The following is a 24,572-nucleotide window of genomic DNA, read 5'->3' as shown; positions in this document are numbered from 1 at the left end:
CACAGGCGATGCGCCGGGCCAGGTACCGGGCTGGTCGGTGGGACGACCGGTCCACCGGGGTCATCGCCAACCTGCAGATGTAAAACAATGTCTTCCCTCTTTACATCGAAATGGGGGGTCTCCCTTCACCTTTCAGTTCTATTGATACACCAAATAGCTTGATGGACTAAAACTTGGGAATAATCTTGTGGGAAGTATTAGTCCAATAATCTAGCTACGGTGTCATTGTTACCAAAATAATGGATAAGGGTAAAATATCGTTACAATCTCCCCCTTTTTGGTATACGATGACAATCCGAGCTAGAGTCACACATAGATATTATGATAAGCTTAAATCCTTGATTCCATCTAAGATATTAAGATAGCTCCCCCGTAATGTATGCACTTGGAGAATTTGCGTTTGAATGCAAAGTGCACCATTTATAAAATATGAGAAGCTCTCCCAATATCTTTAGGAAGAAAGCATGGTATAGACAAGTATATAACAAGATATAAACAGCAAGCATAATCATCCAACATAGAGATTAAGCATAAAGTAACTTGTCCACACATAGATTATTAAAGTAGCAAATGGTTCCAAAAATGAAAGCAAGAAAATAGCACAAGCCAAACAAGAAGCAAATAAAGTGGCAATGGCTTGTGAAAAACATCAACACCCAGGAATCCCGTAATCCTAGACTCTACTCTCTTCTCCCCATTTGGCATCGGAACACCAAAAAGGCAGAAGAGAGCAGGGATACTAGCATTCCTGATCAATGGAACTCATCATCATCAGCTGGGGAATCCTCGTCGTATTCCTCTCCATCATCATCATCACTAGACTCACCAGAAACAGGCCCACAAGCAGCAGGAGCAGTCCTAGAGCGAGTCCCGGAGGAAGGAGCAGCACGGGAAGAACCAGTGGGAGCAAACAGGGAGAAGTCAAAGTTCTGGAACATTGCATCTTCAATGACAGGCATTTCCCAGTTTGGAGCAGTCACTGGTTCCATTTCAGGAACAACAGGAGGAACAAGGTGGTTTCTTTAAGCCATGAATGTGTTCTGGCGTTGAATCCGGCGAGAACGGGGCGTTGTTGTCGACGGTCATGTCGCTGTCGCTGAACTCGGGGGAGTAGCGGGTGCGGCCGTTGATGACCCACAAGTATAGGGGATCGCAACAGTCTTTGAGGGAAGTAAAACCCAATTTATTGATTCGACACAAGGGGAGACAAAGAATACTTGAAAGCCTTAACAGCGGAGTTGTCAATTCAGCTGCACCTAGAAACAGACTTGCTCGCAAGAGTTTATCGATAGTAACAGCTTTATAGCAGTAGCGAGTAGTGAAATAACAAGCAAGCAGAGTAACAAAGACAGCAAGTAGTGATTATAGTAAACAGCGAGGATTAAAATATCGTAGGCACACGGATGGATGAACGGGCGTTGCATGGATGAGAGAAACTAATGTAACAATCAAAGCAGTGGCATTTGCAGATAATAATAAAACGGTATCCAAGTACTAATCAATCAATAGGCATGTGTTCCATATATGGTCGTACGTGCTCGCAATGAGAAACTTGCACAACATCTTTTGTCCTACCAGCCAGTGGCAGCCGGGCCTCTAGGAAATCTACTGGAAATTAAGGCACTCCTTTTAATAGAGCACCGGAGCAAAGCATTAACACTTCGTGAACACATGTGATCCTCATATCACCGCCATCCCCTTCGGTTGTCCCAATTTCTGTCACTTTGGGGCCTTAGGTTCCGGACAACAATACGTGTATACAACTTGCAGGTAAGATCATAAAGCAATGAATATCATCATGAATCGATAACATGTTCAGATCTGAAATCATGGCACTCGGGCCCTAGTGACAAGCATTAAGCATAACAAGTTGCAACAATATCATAAAAGTACCAATTACGAACACTAGGCACTTTGCCCTAACAATCTTATGCTATTACATGACCAATCTCATCCAATCCCTACCATCCCCTTCAGCCTAGAGCGGGGGAATTACTCACACATGGATGGGGGAAACATGGCTGGTCGATGGAGAGGCGTCGGTGGTGATGATGGCGGTGATCTCCTCCAATTCCCCGTCCCGGCGGAGTGCCAAAACGGAGTTTCTGGTCCCGAGACGGAGTTTCGCGACGGTGGCGGCGTACTGGATGGTTTCTGGCGATTTCTTCTAACCCCCCGTGCGTTTTTAGGTCGAAAGCATTAAGTAGTCCGAAGGAGGGCGTCGGGGGCCAGCCGAGGCGGCCACACAACAGGGCGGCGCGCCCTCCTCGGGCCGCGCCGGCCTAGTGTGTGGGGCCCTCGGCCCCCACCCGGCTCGCCCTTCCGGCTCCGTCAATATTCTCGGGAAAATAGGACCTTTCGCATAAATTCCGAGGATTTTCCTGAAAGTTGGATTTCTGCACAAAAACGAGACACCAGAGCAATTCTGCTGAAAAAAGCGTTAGTCCGTGTTAGTTGCATCCAAAATACACAAATTAGAGGCAAAACAATAGCAAAAGTGTTTGGGAAAGTAGATACGTTTTGGACGTATCAGCCGTCCATCTGCGACAGCCGCATCTGCGAGATCGACGGCCCGTCCGCGGTGTACCCCGCGTAGTAACCCGGCGACGACGGGGAGCTCGAGATGCTGTTTAGGGCGCCGCCCAAGCTCAGGAACGCTTCCGCTGCGTCGAGGGCGGCGATGCGGTGCCTCCTGCGGTCAGCCGTGCCGAAGGTGCGGCGTTCGATCTCCGTCTCCTAGTCCTCCGGCGACATGGTTGCCGGCTTCTTCTTCAGCGCGACGGTACGCGTCTTCGTCGGCGCCTTCGTCGGCGCCTTCGTTGGCGCCTTCGCTGCCTTCGCTGAAGCCCTTCTCTTCGGTGGCATGGCGCGGCGGCGAGGGTTTTTCGGGTTCGAGGCTGGATGGGAGATTGAGCGGCTGGCGGGAGAAATGAGCGACGGAGGGGACGGGGGTTTGAAGGAGAAGATGTATATTTTGTTGGTGTGTGGCTGACAGGCGGCTCCCACGAGAAATGCCGAGATCGCTCCCTGAAAAGAAATAAAAAGAAGAGTAGGCCCAACTAGTAATTAACTCGTCCCCAACTCCTTTAATCCTGACTATGGGTCCCAGCCAGTCAGAACCTTCTTCCCTACTCCAAATAGAAACAAAATCCGAATGAACCTAAGATCTAGACACTCCCTGAGATCTAGACACTCCCTTCCCCTTCAAGAAACGACTTGACCTCAAGGCGTTCGGTGAGCCGCCCAATTTTTTTAGCCTCGCGAGGCGCCGGCGCGCCCTATTCGCGCCCTTGGCGAAGGGACCGGCATGGGGTTGCAGACGCTTCTATTGGGCTCGAAAAATCGTCGGCGCCGTATGGAACGCGCCGGTGCGAGCTCATTTTCACCCTCATCCTCAAATAGCTATCGGGACCACCGGTGGACATGCTCTTATTGGTCTAAGTTACTCCCGCGCTGTCACCAGCCTTAGGGATCTTACTGGTCTAAGTTACTCCCGCGGCTGTCACCAGCCTTAGAGCATCTCCACTCGTCCCCCCGAGGAGGCCCCCGGCGAGCGTTTTTTCCATCCGGACGGCGAAATTCGGCCCAGTCGCGCCCCCGGTTCCTCGTTTTCGTCCGGATTTGGGCCTAAATTCATCCGGCGATCCCACGCCACCCCCGGCCCCCCGGGAGCTCTCGGGGACTCCGGACGAGTGAAAAGTGGGGAAGGGCCCGATCCGTCTGCGTGACTCGACGCACGAACCCCACCGCCACGTCGCTCAAAATCTCCCCCACCCCTCGTATCTCTCTCGCCGCCGGCACCACCCCCGCCGGCTTGTTTGCCCGGATTGCGCCACCCCTCCTTCCCCACCTGCCTATATTCCGCCGTGTTTGGACGACGGCCTATCTGGCTGCTCTTCCGCCGGCCTATTTTCCGGCCTGCTTGCTCGTCGTCGCTCGCGGCTCGGGTTGCCTCGACCACGCCCGTTAGGTGTTCGTCCATTTGCCTCGCCGGCCATGGACTCGGACGAAGAGGAGGAGCAGATGTTCGTCGAGCTTGTGCAAGAAGAGATGGCAGCAGCCGCCCAAGACGACGAGCACATGATGATCCTTGGTTGCTTGGCAAGCATGTACGCCGGACTGGCAACTCGTCGACGTGGTGGGTCGGCACGAGGTCGCCGGAAGTGCAAGCCGAGACAGCGAATGGAGGGCTACTGCATGTTGTACGCCGACAATCCATTGCACGGTGAGAGTGTTTTCCGGCGTCGTTTCAGGATGAGCAGAAAGCTATTTCTGCAAATTGTGTATGCCATCCGCCACTTTGATCCCTACTTCAGATGCAAGGCGGATTGCACTGGTTTGGTTGGATTTTCGTCACCGCGTAAGTGCACAAGTGGCTATGAGGATGCCGGCGTATGGAGCTCCCGGTGATACCGCAGATGACTATCTTCGGATGGCGGAGTCCACCGCCCTTGATTGTTTCTACCGGTTCTCGCAGGGCCGTCATAGCAGGTGTTCGGGGACTATTACTTGAGATCACCCACCGTCGAAGACACTCGGAGGATCCTTGCAACAAATGAAGCTAGAGGTTTTCCAGGGATGCTTGGAAGCATTGATCGCATGCATTGGCAATGGAAGAACCGTCCGTTTGCGTGGCGAGGAATGTACAAGGGTCACAAAAAGGCTGCACCGTGATACTTGAAGCAAGTGGCTACCCATGATCTTTGAATTTGGCACTCTTTCTTTGGTATGCCCGGATCCAACAATGACATCAACGTCCTAAACTGCTCCCCGGTCTTTTCCAATCTTGTTGAGGGTCATGCTCCCCTGGTGGACTATGTGATCAATGGTCGGCACTACAACAAAGGATACTACCTTGCAGTACGGTATCTATCCAAAGTGGGCAACATTTGTGAAGACTATCTCCAACCCTAGCACCCCCAAACTTTGCGAGTTTGTCAAGAAACAAGAAGCTTGCCGAAAAGACGTCGAGCGAGCATTTGGTGTCCTCCAGCAGAGATTTGCTCGTCGTCCGGTTCCCGCTATGACTTGGTCCAAAGATCGATGTGGGAGGTGATGAACCGCCGTGTGTGCCTACACAACATGATTATTGAAGATGAGCGAAAGCATCCGGCTCCTCCGGCCGAGCAAGAAGCACCATATGAGAGAGAGGGTCCTCTTGCACAGCCCTAATCACCAGGTGCCTCCATCATGGGCCGCCTTCATTGCTATGCGCCAGGAGATTCGAGACTCTACAATGCACCACTCGCCGCAAGATGATCCGGTGGAGCACATATGGAGGCTCCGAGGCAACGCCAACGCCGACGCCAACTAGTCCGTCTTAATTTGTTTAAAAAATTGTGAAATTTGTGTGCTCCATTTGTTTCAAGCACTTGTTAAACATTGTACTCGTTATCGCCGAATTTGTTTCAACAATTTTCGTCCTCTTGTTTGCCGAACTTGTTAAATTTTATGTTGAATTTGTTTGAAATATGTCAAATGGTCGAGGTTGGGGGTTTCCTGCCAGGGGGACAGCTGGAACTTCGGCGCTCCCCACGCCAAATCTTCATCCAATCCGAACGAAAATTTCAGGATTTGGGCGTGGGGAGCGCCAACGAGTGGGGATGCTCTTAGGGAGTTGGGACATGGATTAAAAAAAAAGATCAGTCCTCCTTGCATGACAGATGACACTCTCCCCCATTTCCCCATTTTGAAGGGAGTAGGCTGTACACGCATCCTTCGCGTATTTCCCCAGCCTCCCACAAACTGCAGAGCAAACAGTGACACCGAAGCTACCGGCGCGGCGACGACCATGGGGATGCAGCGTCCAGCGGTGCTCTCGCTCCTCCTCCTCCTCCTCCTCCTCGTCGCCCTCGCGCTGCTCTCGCCGGCCGCCCGCGCCTCGGAGTCGCCGCAGTACACGACGGTGCACGCGGAGTCGGACTTCGAGGTGCGGCTCTACGACGACACCGTCTGGATGTCCGCCCCCTCCGACCACCCTTCCTTCCACGTCGCCACCAAGCTCGGCTTCCATAGGTAATAGCCGCCCATCCCTTGGGATCCCCAAGACGGATTTGCTTGGATTCGTACGGAATCACCTGATTGATCGATTCATTCGAGCCTCTAAGCACGCCGCCCTGGGTCTGCAGTCCATGGAGATGAAATCTTGCTGCCCTTCGATTATAGTTTCGTGAGCGTGTCGAATCTTGTGCAGGGACGGCGAATTGACCAAGAAATCGATAGATTCTACTACAAGAAATTGATGGGAAAGTTAGGGGGTTTGGTGACTTTGGTCCAGTTTGCCTTTCATTACGGTGCTTGTACAACTCAGCTCAGCAGTGAGAAGGATGTGACCCTGATGAGTAGAGAGAAAGAGAGTAGCTATGTTCAATTCTAACCTGACAAGTATTTGGGTTGCTAGGGAATCCGTAGCACAAAAATGTACAGGGTCAGACATTCCTTCGCGAGAATGATCAGATCCCAGGTAGTGTTTAGGCTGGAAACCTATGGTCTGTGAATCATCTTCAGTATACACAAAAAAAAAGCTAACTACTTCTTGATATCGGTGCCAATCGCAGAATTGTGGAAGATCCGCAAAAGTAAACATAGTTCATTTCTCACATGGTAGAGTGGTATTGTTATCTATAATCTGACTTTGCCGCTTTGATTTACGAAATGAGCCAAGCTCCAAAATAACTAGGCTATATAAATTATGATAGGACTGCCGTGTCGGCAAACATGGTGGCCGATAGAATAGTTTTTATTTACTGCTGCAAAGAAATGTCCAGGGTGTATTCTGCTCCAATGCTAACAATGGTCTACCGCATTGGTGGACATGGTGGCTCTAGAATAGTCTATATTTAACTGTTATAAGGAGATATCCAGAGTGTAGTCTGGAATTCGGCTGTTCTGCCTTCTTTTGTTTTACGTAAGGGGCTTCTCTTCATTTCAGGAACTGATATTAAGATCTCTGCCATGTCTTTTTTTTCTGCCTCCATTGTGATGCATAACAGGGGAAAAAAATGAATGAACTGTGAAAATGATAATTTATAGGCCCCAACAGTTGGCTCGATTCCGAGTGATGTTTCCACCCAGCCTTGCAAAAGTTCAACTAATGCCATATATCAAGTTTGCTAATTTCTGTATAAATATTCACCAGCAGCATGCGAACCTATATTCAACTCTAACCTGAGAAGTATTTGGGTTGCTGGTGAATCTGTTGCACAGAAAATGTAGGGCCAGCCATTCCTTCACGAGAATGATCCGATCTCAGGTAGAGTTTAGGCTGGAAACCTATGGTGAATCATCTTCAGTATAGACAAAAGCTAACTATTCCTGATGCTGGTAACCAATTGCAAAATTATGGAACATAGTCTGTTCCTAACCTGGTAGCATGATAGGACTAGTATATATAATCTGGCTTTGCTGCTTTGATGTATGAAAATTGAAAAGGGCCAAACTCTAAAATAACTAGGTTATCCAAATTATGATAGGACTACCATGTTGGCTGACATGGTGGCTAATATAATGGTTTTTTTACTTACTGCTGTAAGGAAATATCCAGGGTTTAGTCTGCATCGATACTAGTAATAGGTATACCGGCTTCCACATTTGTCGAAATCTTGGCTATAGAACAGTATATTTACTGCTATACGGAAATTTGCAGAGTGTAGTCTGCATCAAATACTAACAATTCAGTGATTCTGCCCTCTTTTATTTAGCTGTACATTAGCGGCTTCTCTTCATTTTAGGAACTGATATTAAGATCTCTGCATGTCTTCTTTGCCCCCATGTCTGAATAATTCTTGGTGCATAACAGGGAGAAGATGCATCATCTTTTGTTTTGTGAAAGTAATAATTTAAAGGCAATAACAGTTGGCTTAATCCCAGGTGTTATTTCAACCTACGCTGCCAATGCGATATATCAAATTTGCTAACTCGTGAAATATGAATATTTCATTAGCATAAGGTAATTGTTCCCCAGCAGCATGTGAACGTATGACGGCATCTTTTTTTTTAGCCAAAACTGTAGGGGAGACCTCGACAGTAAATTTTACTAAAAGAGAAAATATGGACAAGAAAGAAGAAGAGAATGTACAAAAAAGGGCTTAGCGCAGGGCATAGCCCAAAGAAACTACAGAGCGTCTAGCCAGGCAAAGAGAGGAGATTTCAGGTCGTCCTGTAAGAATGAAGGAAGATGTCCCTTATAAAATAGAAGGACCACGATTTATCAAAAATGAGAGAGTTCCTATGCTTCCAAATCTGCCAACAAGCGGTGGCAAACGCTTCAAAGAAGAAAGGTCTTCCAAAGTTGCATCTTGCAGCTGTGATCAACTGAGGGAGATCCAGACTGTCATTAATCGTCATATTGATAGATTGCTAGCATTGTCTAGTGAAAGTGCAGCTCTAGAAAAGATGATCCCTGGTCTCTACAGTACCTGCATCACATAGGCGGCAGGGGGCATTGTCGTTGAGAGTTAAGCTTTTCTTAGTAACATATCCTTTATATTTAGGCGGTCATTAGCGAGGAGCCAGAAAAAAGATTAGATCTTATATGTGCATTTTGATTCCCAGATCCAAGGCGAGAAATGGGGGTCCGAATATGTTCAAAATTCACTTGTAGATTTTGCTGGCAGAGAAACGGGCGCCCCACCTGTAGGACCATATGTCCTTCTCTCTGGCATTGATATTGGCTCTAGTTTGGCTCAGAAGGAGATTGAAATCCTGAAATTCCTTAAAAGCTTGGGTGGACAATGGGAGATGAAAAGCATCAATGGGGTGATCCAGCTCGAGCATATTCTTTTTTGAGAAAACGCAATAGACTATTGCGTTTCATTGCATTGGAAAGGTAGAGTTCAGATTTACAAGCCTCCTAAGAGGCCACAAGCGAGCCAAAAAAAGAGGAAGACATATCAGCTCGAGCATATTCTTCACCGAGGATAACTTGTCAATAGTGAAAGAGTGAAGCCTGTGGAACTTTGTCATGAGTAAATCTGTAGTCCATTTGTCACTCCAAATAAGGGCGGTGTCACCAGAAGCAATCGAGCAGGAGGCAATTATTTTGAACTTTGAGCAAAGTTTGACAAGATCTCTCCACCAAAAGGAGATAGAGATAACACTGGCTTGTGTAGTAGAATTGTTGTAAATACTCCAAAATTAGATGGACCCAAGGGATATTCTCTTTATTGAAAAATTTATGCAAGAACTTGATAAGAAGGGCCTCATTGTGGGAAACTAGATTAGTGATGCCCAAACTGTCTTTGGACTTTGGCCTGCAAACTAAATCCCAGGCTGGCAAGGATTTAATGACGACGTTATATTCTGCAAGTTATTCTGACTTCTTTTTTTGTGTGTGAAAGCTAATTCTGACTTAGGCTTCCAGGTAGGTTATTGTGTGCACATTAAGTTACACCAATCAACAGCACTGATTAAATGGTTACATTGATGTTTGTCCATAATTTGCTCTCCATTGCCCCGCTCTGAATTTCTATTTCGTCCTATGTGCTGAATTTGCTGTGGTTGGTCATAACCCTACATATTCTGACCCTTGTGTTCCTGATACCTGCCAGGTTGTTCCAGTACCTGATGGGCGCAAACCTCAACTCCTCTAGGATCAGAATGACAACGCCTATCCTAACAAGCATCGTCGTCCCAGGTGAAGGGGCTCTACAATCTTCAACATATTTTGTCCGTCTCTACCTACCTACACAGTTCCAAGCTTCCCCTCCTGTCCCTCTGCCGGAACTGAACCTCCGTCCAGATAAGTGGCCAGGCCACTGCATAGCCGTCAGGAGCTTCTCAGGTTACGCCAGGGACAAAAATGTCGTCGATGAAGCTGACAAACTCGCCATGAGCTTGAGCCGGTCACCGTGGGGAAACTCCACAAACTATCCTAGCAAGAACGCCTACTCGATTGCACAGTACAACAGCCCCTTCCGCATCATCGGCCGTGTCAACGAGGTGTGGTTCGACGTCGACTGCAAATCTACATCTACTGGGGTCGAGGCATACTGAAATGCTCTAATGCAGTATGCCATCACCAAAGAACCGACTTGCATCACTATCCTCTTGTATATATATGTTGTCTTGGTTATTGTATGCTTGTGATGGCTCTGTCATGTCCATCCAGCACAGCAGTGACGAAGTAACACAATGGATTTCATGTCTACTCCATGTCGCTTGGAATAATCTTGTGTTCGAAATGTTTACACTCGGCCATTCCAGTCAATAGTTGGCTTGCCCATCTTATAGCTGTAGATGCAAACTGAATTCGAAAATGTTGTACAGTGAAATTCCAAATATGAAAAGCCTTCTCATTGAGCTGAGCCTGAATCCAGTTTAACAACCCGGAAGGGATCAACGTGCTGGTACATTAACTAACAGTACCAGCTTATATATAAGTAAAATGCAGACGACATATAACCTTTTAAGTTGGGTATCATCAATGGAATTGGAATGTAAAACGGCAAGTTATGAAATGTTAATTGTCCTGAACTTAGTTCTATGTCAGTCTCATGGTTCATCAACTCGTAGTCAGAGAAAGTCAGAATCAGCACAACATGGAGGACCATATAAAGATCAGAAAGCTTAAAGAGAGCTACTGGGTACATAGTTGGCACAAATGCTGGGAAAACACATGACAGGGGCTACTTACAAAATTGGCTATCCGTATGAATAGGTCAGGACAGAAATGAGATAAGCATTCCTCAATCGTTACCAGACATGACCTATTCTAAACCTGGCACTACAGATTGTGTCAGTAGGTGCACAAGAGTTGCAGCCAACAAGACAAACAATGCCGCGAAAATGTACTTCCAGTTAAGCTGTGTTGGCTGGATGGACCGCACTGTCTCAAGAGTGCCAGATTCATCCTCCATTAACGCAGCAATCACAGCTTCGTTCCCTCCAAGATTGTCAGCCGCTGTCTTCACCTTTGAGCACATACGCGAATGTCAGAACTTTCTGCTTCTTTTTGCAAGGGCATAAATGATACATTTAGCCTACATGATGTATAAGCTGAACATACTGATTGTATTAGTAAAAAATTCAAAAAGGAAAAAGGTCTACAGAAAAATTGCATTTTTTTCCCAAAAGGAGGTTATACACAGAACAATTCTATAGGATAACACAAGTTCCATACTGTATATTAGCCCTAACCAAAGTCTGTGTCGATCAAACCACAAATATTCTAGCTGCACGTGTACATTCAAGTTTTGTCAGTAGCAACTTGCATTATGAGTTAGGACTATCGAGAAATAGCATGGTACAAGGATGAGAACCATTGTTCATATCAACAGTAGTGGGAAAGCCAAGAAATTTGCTGCCTACGTTTTTGCACAAGAAAGCAAGAGATCTAAGTACTGACCTGTGTCTGCATTGGTGAAGAAGTCAGTATTACTTCCTCTGTTACATTAGTGAGTTCACCTTCATTAGCAGCAATACTTTTGCTCAACAAGATACCTTCGCTGGCATTCTCTTTGCATTTTTGAGCCAACATCCTGTTCTTCTTTGTTAGCGCAACAATCTATAAAGAACATACATCAAGGAGATGATTAAAAAATAGCCATTATATTTACACTGATTATCATATACACACTTCACAACAAGGCAAACTGTAAGTAAACAGTATAAGATAATACCCAAACACAATTTCCGAAGAAAGTTGTTGATTAATGATAGGTCTATTGCAATATCTGATGCCAGAAAAGGCCACACAAATGGGTGGTAAAAGCCGCATGATAATCTTGAAAGAATTCAAAAGTAAAAGGAAGATAATGTACAGTCTATGCCATGGACTTGCATAAATAGATGCAACCAAAATTCGAAGTTGGTCAACTGGATGTTAGAGCAAGATCAGTCCACTCCCTTCAGGTATGAGCCTGAATGGTTACAAACGTTTTAAAGAACATGCAAGATATGACATATCAAGTAACTGGTGTCAACATACGCTCAGGACAATGCAGCATAATGCACGATCTTGTATAAACTCAATTTCAACTCTAATTAATCATTTATTTACCCTTCACGCAGTGCTCCTCATATCTTATTCTCCTTGTTAAATCAGAGCACTGAACACATTTGTATACTTGTGATCGAACTCTTGCTTCGGGATCAATCATATTTTGTCTGCTTGAGATGAAATGCAGCAATAAATAGTGTAGTATACTGGCAAAACAGAGTTCCAGTTTGTCTACGCATGATATAATTCTTGATTCCTGACCAAAATCTGTGATCCGTTAAGAATCACAGATGCCAATCAAATTTTCATCCTTTTAATGCTTGCTTCTGAACCCGAACTCCAAAGACGGATTTTAATTTATCCTACATTTTCCTGGGACATCTAAATTCCTGGAACAACTGGTTATTCTGTATGCACTAGCCAGACACAAAATGCATATGCACCAAAGCACAAATAATTCTTTTTTGCTGCAAACATGTATAATAAATTCATAACACCCGAACTGCATACATACACACAATAGTAAAAATAGTGAATTTTCCATAATAACAACACGCATACCTGTAGATGAAGGCGTTCTCTTTCCAATGCAAGTTTAGCGACCAAGTCAGAGATAGTCTTAGTTTTAATACCAATATCTTTGGCAGTGGACAGCTTTTGTCGGTTGGCATGACGCAACGAGTTCTCTAGACTTTCAACCCGGCCTCTCAGAAATGACAGCTCTTCACTAAGCTCTAAGTTAGTATCTGTCAACAACGTACATTTTGATTCAGCACTCTCAGCCCTGGTTTCAGCTTTCGAATACTTCTCCTTCAGATCCTGAATCATGTGTTCCATATCAGATATTGAAGACCTTAACATACCCTGGTGTTCACTAATAGCCTCAAGTGATGCTCTTGCGTGCTCTAATTGAGCGTCTGACTCCATAAGTTTCTGTTCCAATAAGTCTGCCCTATTTGATCCCTGAGACTTCAGAGAGTTTAGCTCCCCATTAAGTTGTACATTAGCTTGAGTGAGCTCTACGCACCTTGCTTCAGCATTTTGTGCTCTACTTTCTGCTTTAGAAATGTTATCTTTAATATCATTGATGATATTCTCGAATGTGCTTATCTCAGATACTGACATATTCTGCATTTTTTCATTTGCTCCTCCTGATAGCCATTCTTCCAGTTTCTGAAGCTTATGCTGTAAAGTAAAGAGCTCAGGGGTTGACGATCTTTGACTCTGCATAGCTTCCTTGCTGGCATTCGTTTCACTGATGTCTTGCGCCATCTCTGATGAGCCTTCCAAAGCATTTAACTGCACTAAGCTTTGCTCTAGCTTTGATTTAAGGTCATCTTCCCTACGACCTGATGCACTTAGCTCTGACTGCATGGTACTAATTCTATCAGTAAGTTCCTTTGAAATACCAAGAAACAGCTCGGAAGCATTTTCTGCTGCAAACGTTCTCTCAGAAATCGCTTCCACCGATTCCTCCAAGAAATATGATTCCTGTTCTGCACGGTGCAGCTTCATTTTGAGTTCTTCCACGAAAACCCCTGAATCACATAGCTCCTTTTCAAATTCCAATTCCCTAGCTATTGACTGTTCTAACATATGCAGAACGTTTCTTTGGTCCTCAGCCTGCATAGTTGTGTGAGATGAAACATGTCCGTTTTCATATGCACCACCTTCACTATTACCTGTAAACATGCAAATAGTTAGGAAATGGATGCAGTCGACCCTTACACAGGGATTAAAAAAATGCTAACAGCATACCAGCTTTATGGTGGGAAGGGTCTATGGCTTTATCGAAATTTGCAGACTCTCTTCTAATTGTACCGATCAGCTCCTGCATCTCCCTCAAGGACTCCTTGGCAGCGTGCAGCCTACCCTTCAGCCTGCCCTCCGATTCTTCCCCGTTCACCACCACCTCCTTTTCGACATCACCAATATCGATTTGAATAGAACCGACTAACTTCTCCAACTCGCTAACTTCCGAATCTACAATCCCATACAGGGTGTCGAATTCGAAGGCCTTCTTGAGCGACTCGGCCGAAAGCGAGTCGGGGTCCAGCATGAGAGCCTCGATATCGTATGCCCGATGAGCTACCTCCATCAGTAGCATCTGTAAGTTGAGCAGCTTCTCAGAGCCATATTTAATTTCGAGCTCCACCCGAGACATGGCGTCGGCTGTGTTTCCCCTTCCATTTGATCCATCCCCGTGTGTCGGAGCATTTTCTTGGAAGTAGTAGCGGTCCTGAGCGTTCTCGAAGTCCATGATCCCTCTCCTCTATACCTCTGCAACATGTTAAATCATGTAAAGAAAATATTCTCGAAAAAAATAATGTAAAGAAAAAAATTATAAATAAGACTTTCGTTCCTCTAAATATTTGAGAGGACTAGTAGGATATAAGAAACGAAAAGCAAAGCCTCTGCTCCAGCACCGGCCATCAGTTCAGCCGAGGAACAGCCAAAAACAAAATCAGCTCGCTGGGCTCAGTTAACAAGTGATCAGACTGTGCTGTATTCCCCAATTTGGCTGGGGAATGAAATCAATTGCCTAAAATTTTTGGCCCGGCTTGGCTCTTTAGCTTGATAAATAAAATAATTTGTTTCGGAAACAGGTAAGATGGTACTATCAGGTAAATCAGTGTTGAAACAAGTAAATTAACCTTAATTTTAAAATAAATCTCGATAAATTAGCCCCGGCTCAATACCGCCACACACGTGTACACCACGCTCCGAATCGTGGGCTATGCGCGCATAGACTTTGCTGACTCCTGGTTGGGGTTGGATATTCCTGTCTGAATCTCAATCGCGCCAGAAATGAAGGCTCGCCGTAGAGGCCGACCGGCGCGCCGAATGATTTGGCGAGGGCATACACGGCGCGGCGGCGATCGAGCGCGAGGGGCGAGAGGTGACGGGACGGGGACGGGGACTGGGACGGGGAGGGGGAGGAGCAGATACCTTGTGCTGGAGGCCGGGGGGCGAGCGGATTGGTGCCGTCGCCGCCGAGCTCGCGCGGCGCCTGTTGGTGCCGCGTCGCGATCCCCGGAGGATTTGAGGATTTGTTGTGAATGGAAAGAGGAGGGGTTTTGGCCTTGGTTACCGTTTCCGCTGATTCGTCGGGTGCGGCCGCGGCCATGTTGGGCGGCGTGGCACGAGGGGGTGACGTGGCGCCGACGTGGCAGGCGTGGGTTGGATCGACAGGAGACTGCAAGCGCGCACGGTCGAAGACGACGAGACGCTTCCTGGAGACTATTGTTCGGTGGTGCCGAAAGCTGTCCCCGAATCGCGAAGTTTAAATTTGATTCTCGAGCGTATTTTAATGTGATTTGATTCCCCAAGTGGACTGCGGAGTGACCGGAAATACGTCTAACACCACCTCCAGTGGGCGACGCAAAATGATCGGATCGTCCGCGGAGACGCAAACCTGGCCCTAATATGCGTTTCGGATGTGTCTGCGCGGACGCGCACGCGGATGTTTCGTCGGGTCCGCCTGGCAGCGACCCTGCGTCGATGTGTCTTCTCAAACGCGCCAGCGACTGCGTCGCTGCGTCGCTTCTGCAGTCTGTGCCACGTTAATGGCGATGCCTCGGCTGCCGAGCGGCCGCAGCCCACCTCTGCCAACCACGTTAATGGCGACGCCACGCGTCCCGCGGCCACCGCATGCCTCCGGCCTATATAAAGGGGACGCGCGTTCTTCTTCCTCATCCACTCGTCCAAGAAACCCTAGCCGCCACAAAGCTCGACCGTAGCGCCGCCTAGGTGTTCCTGCGACGCAGCTAGGCCCGCGAGAAAGTCCATGGCCGGTCCTGGTGGCCGACGAGGCGGTCGAGGCCGCGGCCCTGGGCGCTCCCGGGGCCGAGGCAGGGGCCGCCGTGGTGGTTCAGCAGCTACGACCCCACGCTCGCCGTCGCCTGTGCCCTCCTCGTCTTCGCAGGAGGACCGCTGCTTCGAGTTCCTCCTCCGCATCGACGACGACCCTCTCGGCATCAAGCGGCTCCCGGACAAGTTCGTCGAGTTCGTCGATGGCGTCCAGCGCATTTGCAGCTACGGGAGGCCAGCTCCAACTTCTGCCGCTGGACCGTGGAGGTCTTGTTCGACGGGCAGGGCAAAATGTACCTGCACACGGGGTGGGACAAGTTCGCCCGCGACCTCGAGCCCGAGCGCGGCTGCCATCTCACCTTCCTCTACGAGGGTGATGGCGAGATGATCGTCAAGGTGTTCGACGACACGGCGTGCCGCAGGCACTACCACACCGGTGAATCCGGCTCGGATACCGATAGTTAGAACTTACAATGTTCTTTCTTTGCAGCGAATCTGGCTACGGGCCAAAGAAGCCAGTAGTGGAGGTTTCTGGATGTTCGTCCTCGATAGAACCAACAAGGGCACCATCTCCCGCTGAATTTTCCAGTTTGGGTGACTGAGTGTGCCCTCGAATGTTCTTTCTTGGCAGCGAACATACGGAAATCAACACAACTGGTTTCCTCATTTTGCAATGTTTTATTTGTGTCCACCATGGTTCAAACTATGTATTAGTTTGTGTAAACCATGTTCCCAATTATTTATTAGTTTGTGTAAAACCATGTTCCCATATAATCCCTCTGTTCCATTCTATAGTGCCTATAGTTTTTTGGCACGGAAATTAGCGCAATAGTATTTTTTACACAAGATCCCCTAGCTGAACGATTTGAGATCAACGTAAAATTTGGGAAATCCATATCTTCCTAACTTACCATAATAAATCCCACAAATCTCTCTTGTTGATTCTCTATAGATGCTGTCAAGTTCAATCAAGGAGAGTAAAATATTGCTGCCTAATTTTAAGAAATTGTTGGGTCATGCATTAGGAATCTCAATTAATTGTTTTCAATTTTGTATGGATTTTTTCTCACGCATATTGTGTGGGAGCTGAACGAGGAAGGGGATAATTGAAAAAAAAGTCAAGCTACAACATTATGTTCTGAAACAAATACCAAAAAATTATAGGCACTAGAAAGGAACGAAGGGAGTATAATATTTCGAGCTATGTTTAAATAGAGTAGAGAAAAAATAAGAAAAAAATGCGTCGCACCGCTGGAGCAACCCCCAGACGCAAACGGACGCGCGGACAAAAACGGTCATTTTTGCGTCTGCGGCGCGACGCAAACGGACGCTCGCGGATAATAAAATGTGTCGCATGCCCTAAGGGCATCTCCAGCGGCGCGACGCATTTTAGCGTTCGCGCGCGTCCGTTTGCGTTGGCTGAAATGGTCGAAATCGACCGCGTGTCCGTTTGCGTCGGGGGTGGCTCCAGCGGCACGACGCATTTTTTTGGCCGACTCATTTTTTTAATACGTGAAACATAATTTACATAGTTAAAACATGAAAAAAAATCTAACGCCTACTGCTGCTCCTCGTCACTGTCGAGCACGATGAGCTCCGGTATCACCCACGGCCAGTTGCCATCCGGGGGAGCGTACGCCGGGCGCGCCGGCGGTGCTGGAGGTGGAGGAGGCGCCCAGGGCTGCGGCGGTGGCGGTGGCGGAGGCGCCCAGGGGTATGGTTGTGGCGGCGGTGGAGGAGGCGCCCAGGGCTGCGGCTGTGGCGGCGGTGGAGGCGCCCAGAGCTGCGGCTTAGGCGGCGGTGGAGGCGGTGCCCAGGGCTGCGGTTGTGACGCCGCCGAGTCCTGTAGTGCCAGTCGAAGGGCTTCATCCTCCGACAGGCCCGGCGGCATGACGCCGGTGGCGTACCGGGGCAGCGGCGGCTGCACAGGCGCGTCGTTCTCGGAGACGAGGACGCCGAGCTTCGCCATCTCGTCGTCCGTCATGTTCTCCGGGAACTCGAAAACGCGGCCCTCCGCCACGGCCAGCTGCCATTCGTGGAAGACGGCCGCGACGTAGTCGTCGCTGTCGTCCTTCACCTCCTCGTTATGGTACGCGAGCGCCTCGATGTAGTCATCCTCATCGTTGTAGGCGGCGTAGGCGTCGTCGTCGTTGTGCTGCGCGCGCGTCGCCGTCTGCTGACGACGCCTCGGCGCCTCCTGTCTTCGTGGACGAGTCGGCGGTGCAGACCCGAAGGGAAAATCCCTGTCACCCATGAAGCCCGCCCTTCTTCTCTTATCCGTGTCGGTCGACAGATACGTACGGCAGCTGTCGGAGTCGATGGCGTACGCCGGATCGTCGCGGAGGTCCGGTGGCAGGTACCGCCTCCTTCGCCGCATCTACGCGGTCCGATCAGGCTCGCGCGCAGGGACGGGAGGGATGAGCACCCGGCGGCAGCTGAGCCGCCAGCCGCCAGGCAGTTGCACGCCGGACCAGCGCTCGCACGACATCCATTTGCCGTGCATGAGCCTCCCCAGCGTGACGGGGAGCGGCACCCTCTTGCAGCCGCTGCCGGAGGCCTCGAAGTCGTTCTTCTTCCCCATGGCGCTGCGGCGGTGGTGGTGCGAGTGGAGGTGTGGGGGAAGGAGGAACGCGGCCGCTGGTCTTTTAAGCGCGGCCGCGCGCGGGATACGATGGCATTGAAGGTGGCGCAGAAGCCCAGCCGCCGCCCGCCAGTGCGCGTGCAGAACAGGCAGCCGCGCTATTGATGGCGAAGGCTGCGGCGCAGACGCGGAAGCGCTGACCGCCGAAGCGATGACCTCGATGCAGGCTCACTGCCAGGCAGGCCCGGTGGAGAAGCGAGCGGACATTTTGCGCGTCCGCACAGACACAAACCTGGCGCATATTTGGACCAGGTTTGCGTCTCCGCGGAGGGTCCGATCACTTTACGTCGCCCGCTGGAGGTGATGCCAGACGCATTTCCAGTCCACGCGGACGCAAACAGTCGCGGAGCGCCGGAGATGCCCTAACGATAGAGAATAAAGCGAATCCAGCTATACTTGCACTATACAGAACATGGAACAACAATCACGCGCATTCGTCACTTCAAGCAAACGAACCTGCGTACGTGTACCGAATGTGTACTCCAACGGATCAACTCAGTTTCCGCTAGCAAAACCCAGACACAATTTGCTCGTAACCAAACAAACCCTGGTAACCAAAATCACCCACACAATTCTTTAGCTCAGAGCATATGATCGACCAGGTATTGCAGCAAGGATTGCAAATGGCAACCTTCAAATTCAAGACTCTTTCAAAGGTTTTGACCTGACCGACAGTGGATGGTCCAATAACATCCACACATATACCACTTCCCAGTGCCAGTATTACAGCAGATTCTACCAGGAACGACAGACAGACCATGTTGACAACATTCTCGACGAGGGAGTATCAGTACTCTCTCTGGGAAAACAGACCTCTTCCACACACACAAAATTCACAACCAACATAGTAGACACATTCTCCACATAGTTCAACTTTCTCATCCTAAGCTCCTACTGTATGATTTGGCATCCTTCGCATCCCACGACCAGCCTTCTACACATTCCACTGGAGCAAAGGACGAAACCAAAACCAACTTGATGGACACATGACACCGGGAGACTCATCCGCGGAGAAAAAAACTCCTTGCTTCTGAAATATTCAAACAACAAATGTTAGAGGAGACAGAAACCAAACTCAAATATTAAAACATTAGCAATGAAAGCAGAATTAACCAATTCAAAGGGCAATAGGTCCGGAACAAATGACACGTCAGGGTTTTACAAACAAGAGAAGCTTAGGAATGAATAAAGTAATCAACAAAACTGAACAGACTATATGAATACAAAACAGCTTTCGACTGTTCAAAGTACAAAACTCATTTACGTCAAATACCTTCACAATGGGACTGAACTAACAAAAGCAGCTCAAGAATGTACATTCTGACAGCAACTCAATTCCAGGTCCGTTTGACCACACATATTGCAATATTAGTCCCTAGCGACCAGTGCTACAGTGGCTTATAATATGAAAGCGAAGTTTTAAAGGAATACCAGCTAAGTAAGTAAATCTTAGTAAGTTTTAATCACTAGAGTTTACACCAGCAAGTGAACACAGCCAGCAATCAGTTTCTTCACAAAATTATAACTTGAGATAACTAGCTGAAATGTACAAACACTGCAGGTTTGGGCTTAAGGGCAATGCAGTTTGCAAGTTTTTAACTTGAATGCTTATAAGATAGAGCTAGAATGGTTTAATGCACTCTGATGTGCCAACTATTTTACTTTTATACATCCTAAACCACAGGAAATGATACAAGATAATCATATGGCACTCTTGATAGTTTTCTGACTAAAAAACTGCACAAATTAAATCTAATGAATGACTCAGTAGATGTTAATAGCCATTATATGCCCACTGTGCACAGTAATCAACAACAGTGAACAGAGTATATGAAAACGAAAACAGCTTTCGGCTGTTCAAAGTAAAAAAAAAAAACTCATTTCCGTTCAAATACCTTCTCAATGGGACAGAACTAACAAAAGCAGCTCAAGAATGTAAATTCTCACAGCCATTCATTTCCACGTACGTTTGACCACACATATTGCAATATTAGTACTAGCAACCAGTCTACAATGGCATATACTAATATGAAAGCAAAGTTTAACAGGAATACCAGTTAAGTAAATCCTAACATTTATTTATCAAATAGAGTTCACATCATTAAGTGCGCGCTAGCAGCAACCCTCACCAAAGTATAACTTGAGACAACTATCTGATATGTTCAAATTTTGCAGGTATGGGCTAATAACAATGCAATTTGCAACTAACCTTTGAGTATTGGCAAGTGAGTTAGAATGGTTTCATGCACTCTGATGTGCCAATTATGTTACTGCTATACATCCTAAGCCAGAGGAAATGATAATGGATAATCATATGGCACAATTGATAGTTTTCTCACTAAAAGACTGTACAGCCTAAACCTAGTGGATGACTCGGTAGCTGTTAATGGCCATTTTACCCCAGTGTGCACAGTTATTCCTAATACGGAACAGGGAATTCCAATTATCTACTTGAAGCAACAGAGAACAAGTACTGCAAAGAAGCACACTACAGTTTATAGCATCACCGAACTTGGTAGTTGCATGTCCAGAGGAAGGTTGGTTGTGCAGCTAGTGATTATTATGCATCCAAAAAAATAACCCCATACTACATTCACCAGCTTCTATTGTATGTTTGTATTAGGTCACAGATATGAATAACATTGTCAATACACTACAGGCCATCATGGCACATTGGAAGGACAGGGAGCGAAGGAACGCAGCAAATAAACTTGATAATATCAATTGAAAACTTTCATCTTCTAGATTTTGAGGCCACTGATCAAAATGCGTTCAAACATGAATGGGAGGGATCAGGAAGTTATTTACCTAGACAATGTTGGCATTGTAGGCAGCGCAAAGCTGAAGAAGAGCACCTTTGTTTGCTGGATCCACATGCTGCTCGATGACAGGACCAAATCTTCCAGGAGACTGAGCAGAAAGTGAGGCCAAGGATGTGACCAGAAACTGTTTTGGATCATTTACTTCTTTCAACAGATCATCTTCACTCTTCCCAGCATACTGAAGGCGCACAAATGAGACAGAGTAACCTGATGTTCTCTGACTATCCGCTGCATCAGCTCCATCATTTTGCTCTTGTGCTCCATCTTGGTCCGTTCTGGAAAACAGTGCGACTATGCTATCGAGCAATTTGCCCCACGTCTGGGCTGCAGCAGCATCCAACAACACCGCGGACTCACAAAGCAACTTTGTTGAGGCAACCGTTGTAAGCTTGATTTCAAGAGAACCTTTGATCAACTTGAGATTGGGAATCCAGAACCGCTGAAGAATTGTGGTGAAAAGACTCGGCTGAACTGTGTCCACAGAACTGACAAGAACACCTGGCCCATACTTGACGGACACTAAGGACATGAGCACCACAAGAGAGTTCACAAACTTCACTGCTTGCCGAGTCTGTAGCCGAGTAAAGAGAGTACTCCATATCTCACCAATGTGTGGACTCATAGTGTCAAAACCAACGTTTTGCACTAGCGTGTTAAGCATGTAGAATGCAGAATCTTCAGTGCTGGCACGCGAAACAAGACTACGGAATATCACCAAGATATTCGGCAGCCTACCTTCTTGGTTAAGTTCATTTGGAATCTTGCGAAGGAACGCCCGCAGCAAGCGAACCAAGGCAGGAACACACGGTGGTCGGTCCCAGGTAGCATTGCTGAGCAGGACACCGAACAGCTGCATGTAATTCTGCGAGAGAGGTGGTTGGCTCAAGTTGACAAGCTGTGCAAATATCTGAAAAGCATATGGCCAGAACTCCGAGATGTCCTCAACCAATATCCTCTGGAGTACTGGGAAGAGGCTTGCCTCAAACAAAGGGACCAATGCTGGGTCCTGCTCACCAGCCTTGCCAATCACTGCTGCCAGAGACTCAAACAGGTAATGATTGAAGTCAGGGTTCTTGGGGTTATTGCAAACTTCCATGAGAATCCCCACAAGACGAGCAGTTATCTCATGAACAATTTGGCCAGCGATAGTAGCAATCCCAAGCACTCTCATCAGGCACTTCATCAGATAGGGGTTCTCATAAGAATCGGGATAATTTAGCGCCGTGGACAGGCTCTGAATAATCTGCTGGGCAAATGAACTGATATCAGCAGCAACATACCGTGAAGTCCTTGTCACCACACTAGCCCCTGGTACCTGGACCACGTCCTTGGTGATGAGCAGGTTCTCAATAAAGATGGCGGCATAGGAATGGACAACATTGGACTCATGCGTCAGGAACCTTGTCACACTTGGAAGCAGTGCTAGTGCAGTAGCCTTGGGTATCTGATCCTTGAACTCCTTCAAGAACCTGAGGACAGTTGCCTTGAGCATCGGCTCAGACTGCCAATCAGCGGCCTGCAGCTCGGGCACAATGACAGACGTAAAGAAGCTCTCCATGTCAACCACAGGAGTCCCACCACCAGTGGCACCAGGCTTCTGCATAAGAGCGATAACAAGATATATTGCAGCATCCTTCTCCTTCCAGTTGCTGGCCCGGTCAGCCGCATACGCAGCCAGCATCTGCTGGACCTGCGCCGACACAAGCGCCGCCACCTGTTCCCGGTAGTTGGCCGCAAGCCCCCTCAGCAACCGGCACGCAGCGCGCCTCAGCGTATCCGTGTCACTCCCCTCCGCGTCACGCCTGACATACTCCACCCAATTCACCTCAAACGACTCCTCGTCCTCGTCCCGCAGCCGCAGGTTCGGCACGACAACGCTGTCACAGATCTGCTTCATCGCATCAGGCGTCCCGAACAGCGCGTGGTGGACACTCTCGGCGACGGTCGTCAGGAACCTTATCGCGGTCACGGCGAGCTGCCCGCGCGACGGGGATACCGTCGGCGCCATGAGGAGCCCCCACACGGCCTCCACGAACTCCTTCAGGTACCCCCTGAACTCCTCCTCGTACTTCTCCATGTAGAGCTGGAGGTTGTCGCAGACGGCGGCGCGGAGCGCGTCGGGGGCGCCGTCGGCCTCGACGGGCGGCGGGTAGGAGGTGGTGAGGAAGGCGCGGAACTCCGTCATCCACTCGCGCATGTGGTCCTCGAAGAACTCGGGCAGGTCGACGGAGTTGAGCGAGTGGAAGATCTCGGAGCAGAGGCGGAGGCAGTCGAAGACGGGGCGGAGGTCGAGCGGGTTCGCGGAGGCTGGGGAGGAGTGGAGGCGGCGGGAGGTGGAGAGGAAGACCTCGAGGAGGGGGGCCGCGAAGCCCTCGAGGCAGTACTTGAGGTCGATCCGGAGGGTGTTGGTGTCGAAGGCGTTGCGGAAGCGGGCGAAGAGGGAGGCCGCGGCGGCGAGGAGCGAGTTGGCCGCGGGGATGTCGCCTGTGGAGAGGGCGGTGCCGAGGGAGGCGACGATGGAGGGGAGGAGGGAGTCCCACTTGGCCGGGAAGTCGGCGGCCGCGGCGGCGGCGAGGGCCTCGGAGAGCTGCGACTGGATGAGGGGCGGGGCCGTGAGGAGGAGGTTGAGGATGTGGGTTTTGATGATGGCGCAGTCGGTGGCGGGGAGGGTGTCGGCGGCGTCGTCGGAGGAGTCGGGGGAGGGCTTGGGCCAGCGGCGGCGGAGCTCGTTCTTGAAGTAGACGGAGGCGGCGAGGCGCGCCTGGAAGTCGTGGCGCGGGGAGGAGGCGAGGGCGAGGAGCGCGAGCGCGAAGCCCGGGGAGGAGGCGGCGGAGGAGAGGCTCTGCTCGGCGGCGCGGCGGGCGGCGGCGTCCGGGGAGAGCGTCTGCGCGAACCAGCCGGCCAGGGCGTCGAGCATCTCCGGGGGAACCTCCATTTCCGCCGCGATCTGGGGCGGCTAGGGTTTTGGGTGGGCAAGATCGGGAGGAGGAGGGTGGATGGCGAGGTAGGGTTTTTCAAAATCTGGTGGGGAAGAGAGAGGAAGAAGGGGGCGCTTTTAGGGTCAAGCAAGGAAGGAAATCCTCGCTCGATCGACGCAGGGAAGAAATGGAAAGGGGAGGTGGGGATAGAGCAAGTGCTGGATTTGGGCTGCTTCGACAAGAAGGTTACTGGGCTGAGACAGCCCGGAGTGGTACAGTAATAGTGGTTCCGGCCTCTTTCTCTCACTCAAAAGAATACTATACCTTTCTTTTGCAAAAAAAATTGAAGATTATTTCAAACCTCTTTTTTTTGTAGCTTGAGTATTTTAGACTACCGTTTAGACTTTAACCCGAATGTCTTATGGTGATTTTGCAACTTCTAA

General features: G+C 48.8%; 3 protein-coding genes across 3 annotated transcripts; 1 reads left to right on the top strand and 2 right to left on the bottom strand.

Annotated features, from left to right (window-relative positions):
* Positions 1-5,737: 5,737 nt before the first annotated feature.
* LOC124666793 (heme-binding protein 2-like) lies at positions 5,738-10,222 on the top strand. Its single transcript, XM_047204120.1, has 2 exons — positions 5,738-6,015; positions 9,549-10,222. The coding sequence occupies exons 1-2, from the start codon at positions 5,792-5,794 to the stop codon at positions 9,991-9,993; spliced, it is 669 nt and encodes a 222-aa protein (XP_047060076.1). The 5' UTR covers positions 5,738-5,791; the 3' UTR covers positions 9,994-10,222.
* A 327-nt stretch (positions 10,223-10,549) lies between these two features.
* LOC124659896 (WPP domain-interacting tail-anchored protein 1-like) lies at positions 10,550-14,336 on the bottom strand. The gene is made up of 4 exons (XM_047197708.1): positions 13,697-14,336; positions 12,500-13,620; positions 11,345-11,503; positions 10,550-10,910 (listed from the first exon to the last, which is right to left on the bottom strand). Exons 1-4 carry the CDS (start codon positions 14,196-14,198, stop codon positions 10,707-10,709), a joined length of 1,986 nt encoding a protein of 661 aa, XP_047053664.1. The 5' UTR covers positions 14,199-14,336; the 3' UTR covers positions 10,550-10,706.
* A 4,658-nt stretch (positions 14,337-18,994) lies between these two features.
* LOC124659895 (exportin-2-like) lies at positions 18,995-24,282 on the bottom strand. Its single transcript, XM_047197707.1, has 2 exons — positions 21,198-24,282; positions 18,995-19,419 (listed from the first exon to the last, which is right to left on the bottom strand). Exon 1 carries the CDS (start codon positions 24,144-24,146, stop codon positions 21,198-21,200), a length of 2,949 nt encoding a protein of 982 aa, XP_047053663.1. The 5' UTR covers positions 24,147-24,282; the 3' UTR covers positions 18,995-19,419.
* Between the last annotated feature and the right edge of the window lie 290 nt (positions 24,283-24,572).

Source organism: Lolium rigidum, chromosome 6 (assembly GCF_022539505.1).
Source record: "Lolium rigidum isolate FL_2022 chromosome 6, APGP_CSIRO_Lrig_0.1, whole genome shotgun sequence".
Taxonomy (NCBI): domain Eukaryota; kingdom Viridiplantae; phylum Streptophyta; class Magnoliopsida; order Poales; family Poaceae; genus Lolium; species Lolium rigidum.
Note: the sequence above shows the minus strand (reverse complement) of the source record. Positions and strands in the feature narration are given on the sequence as shown.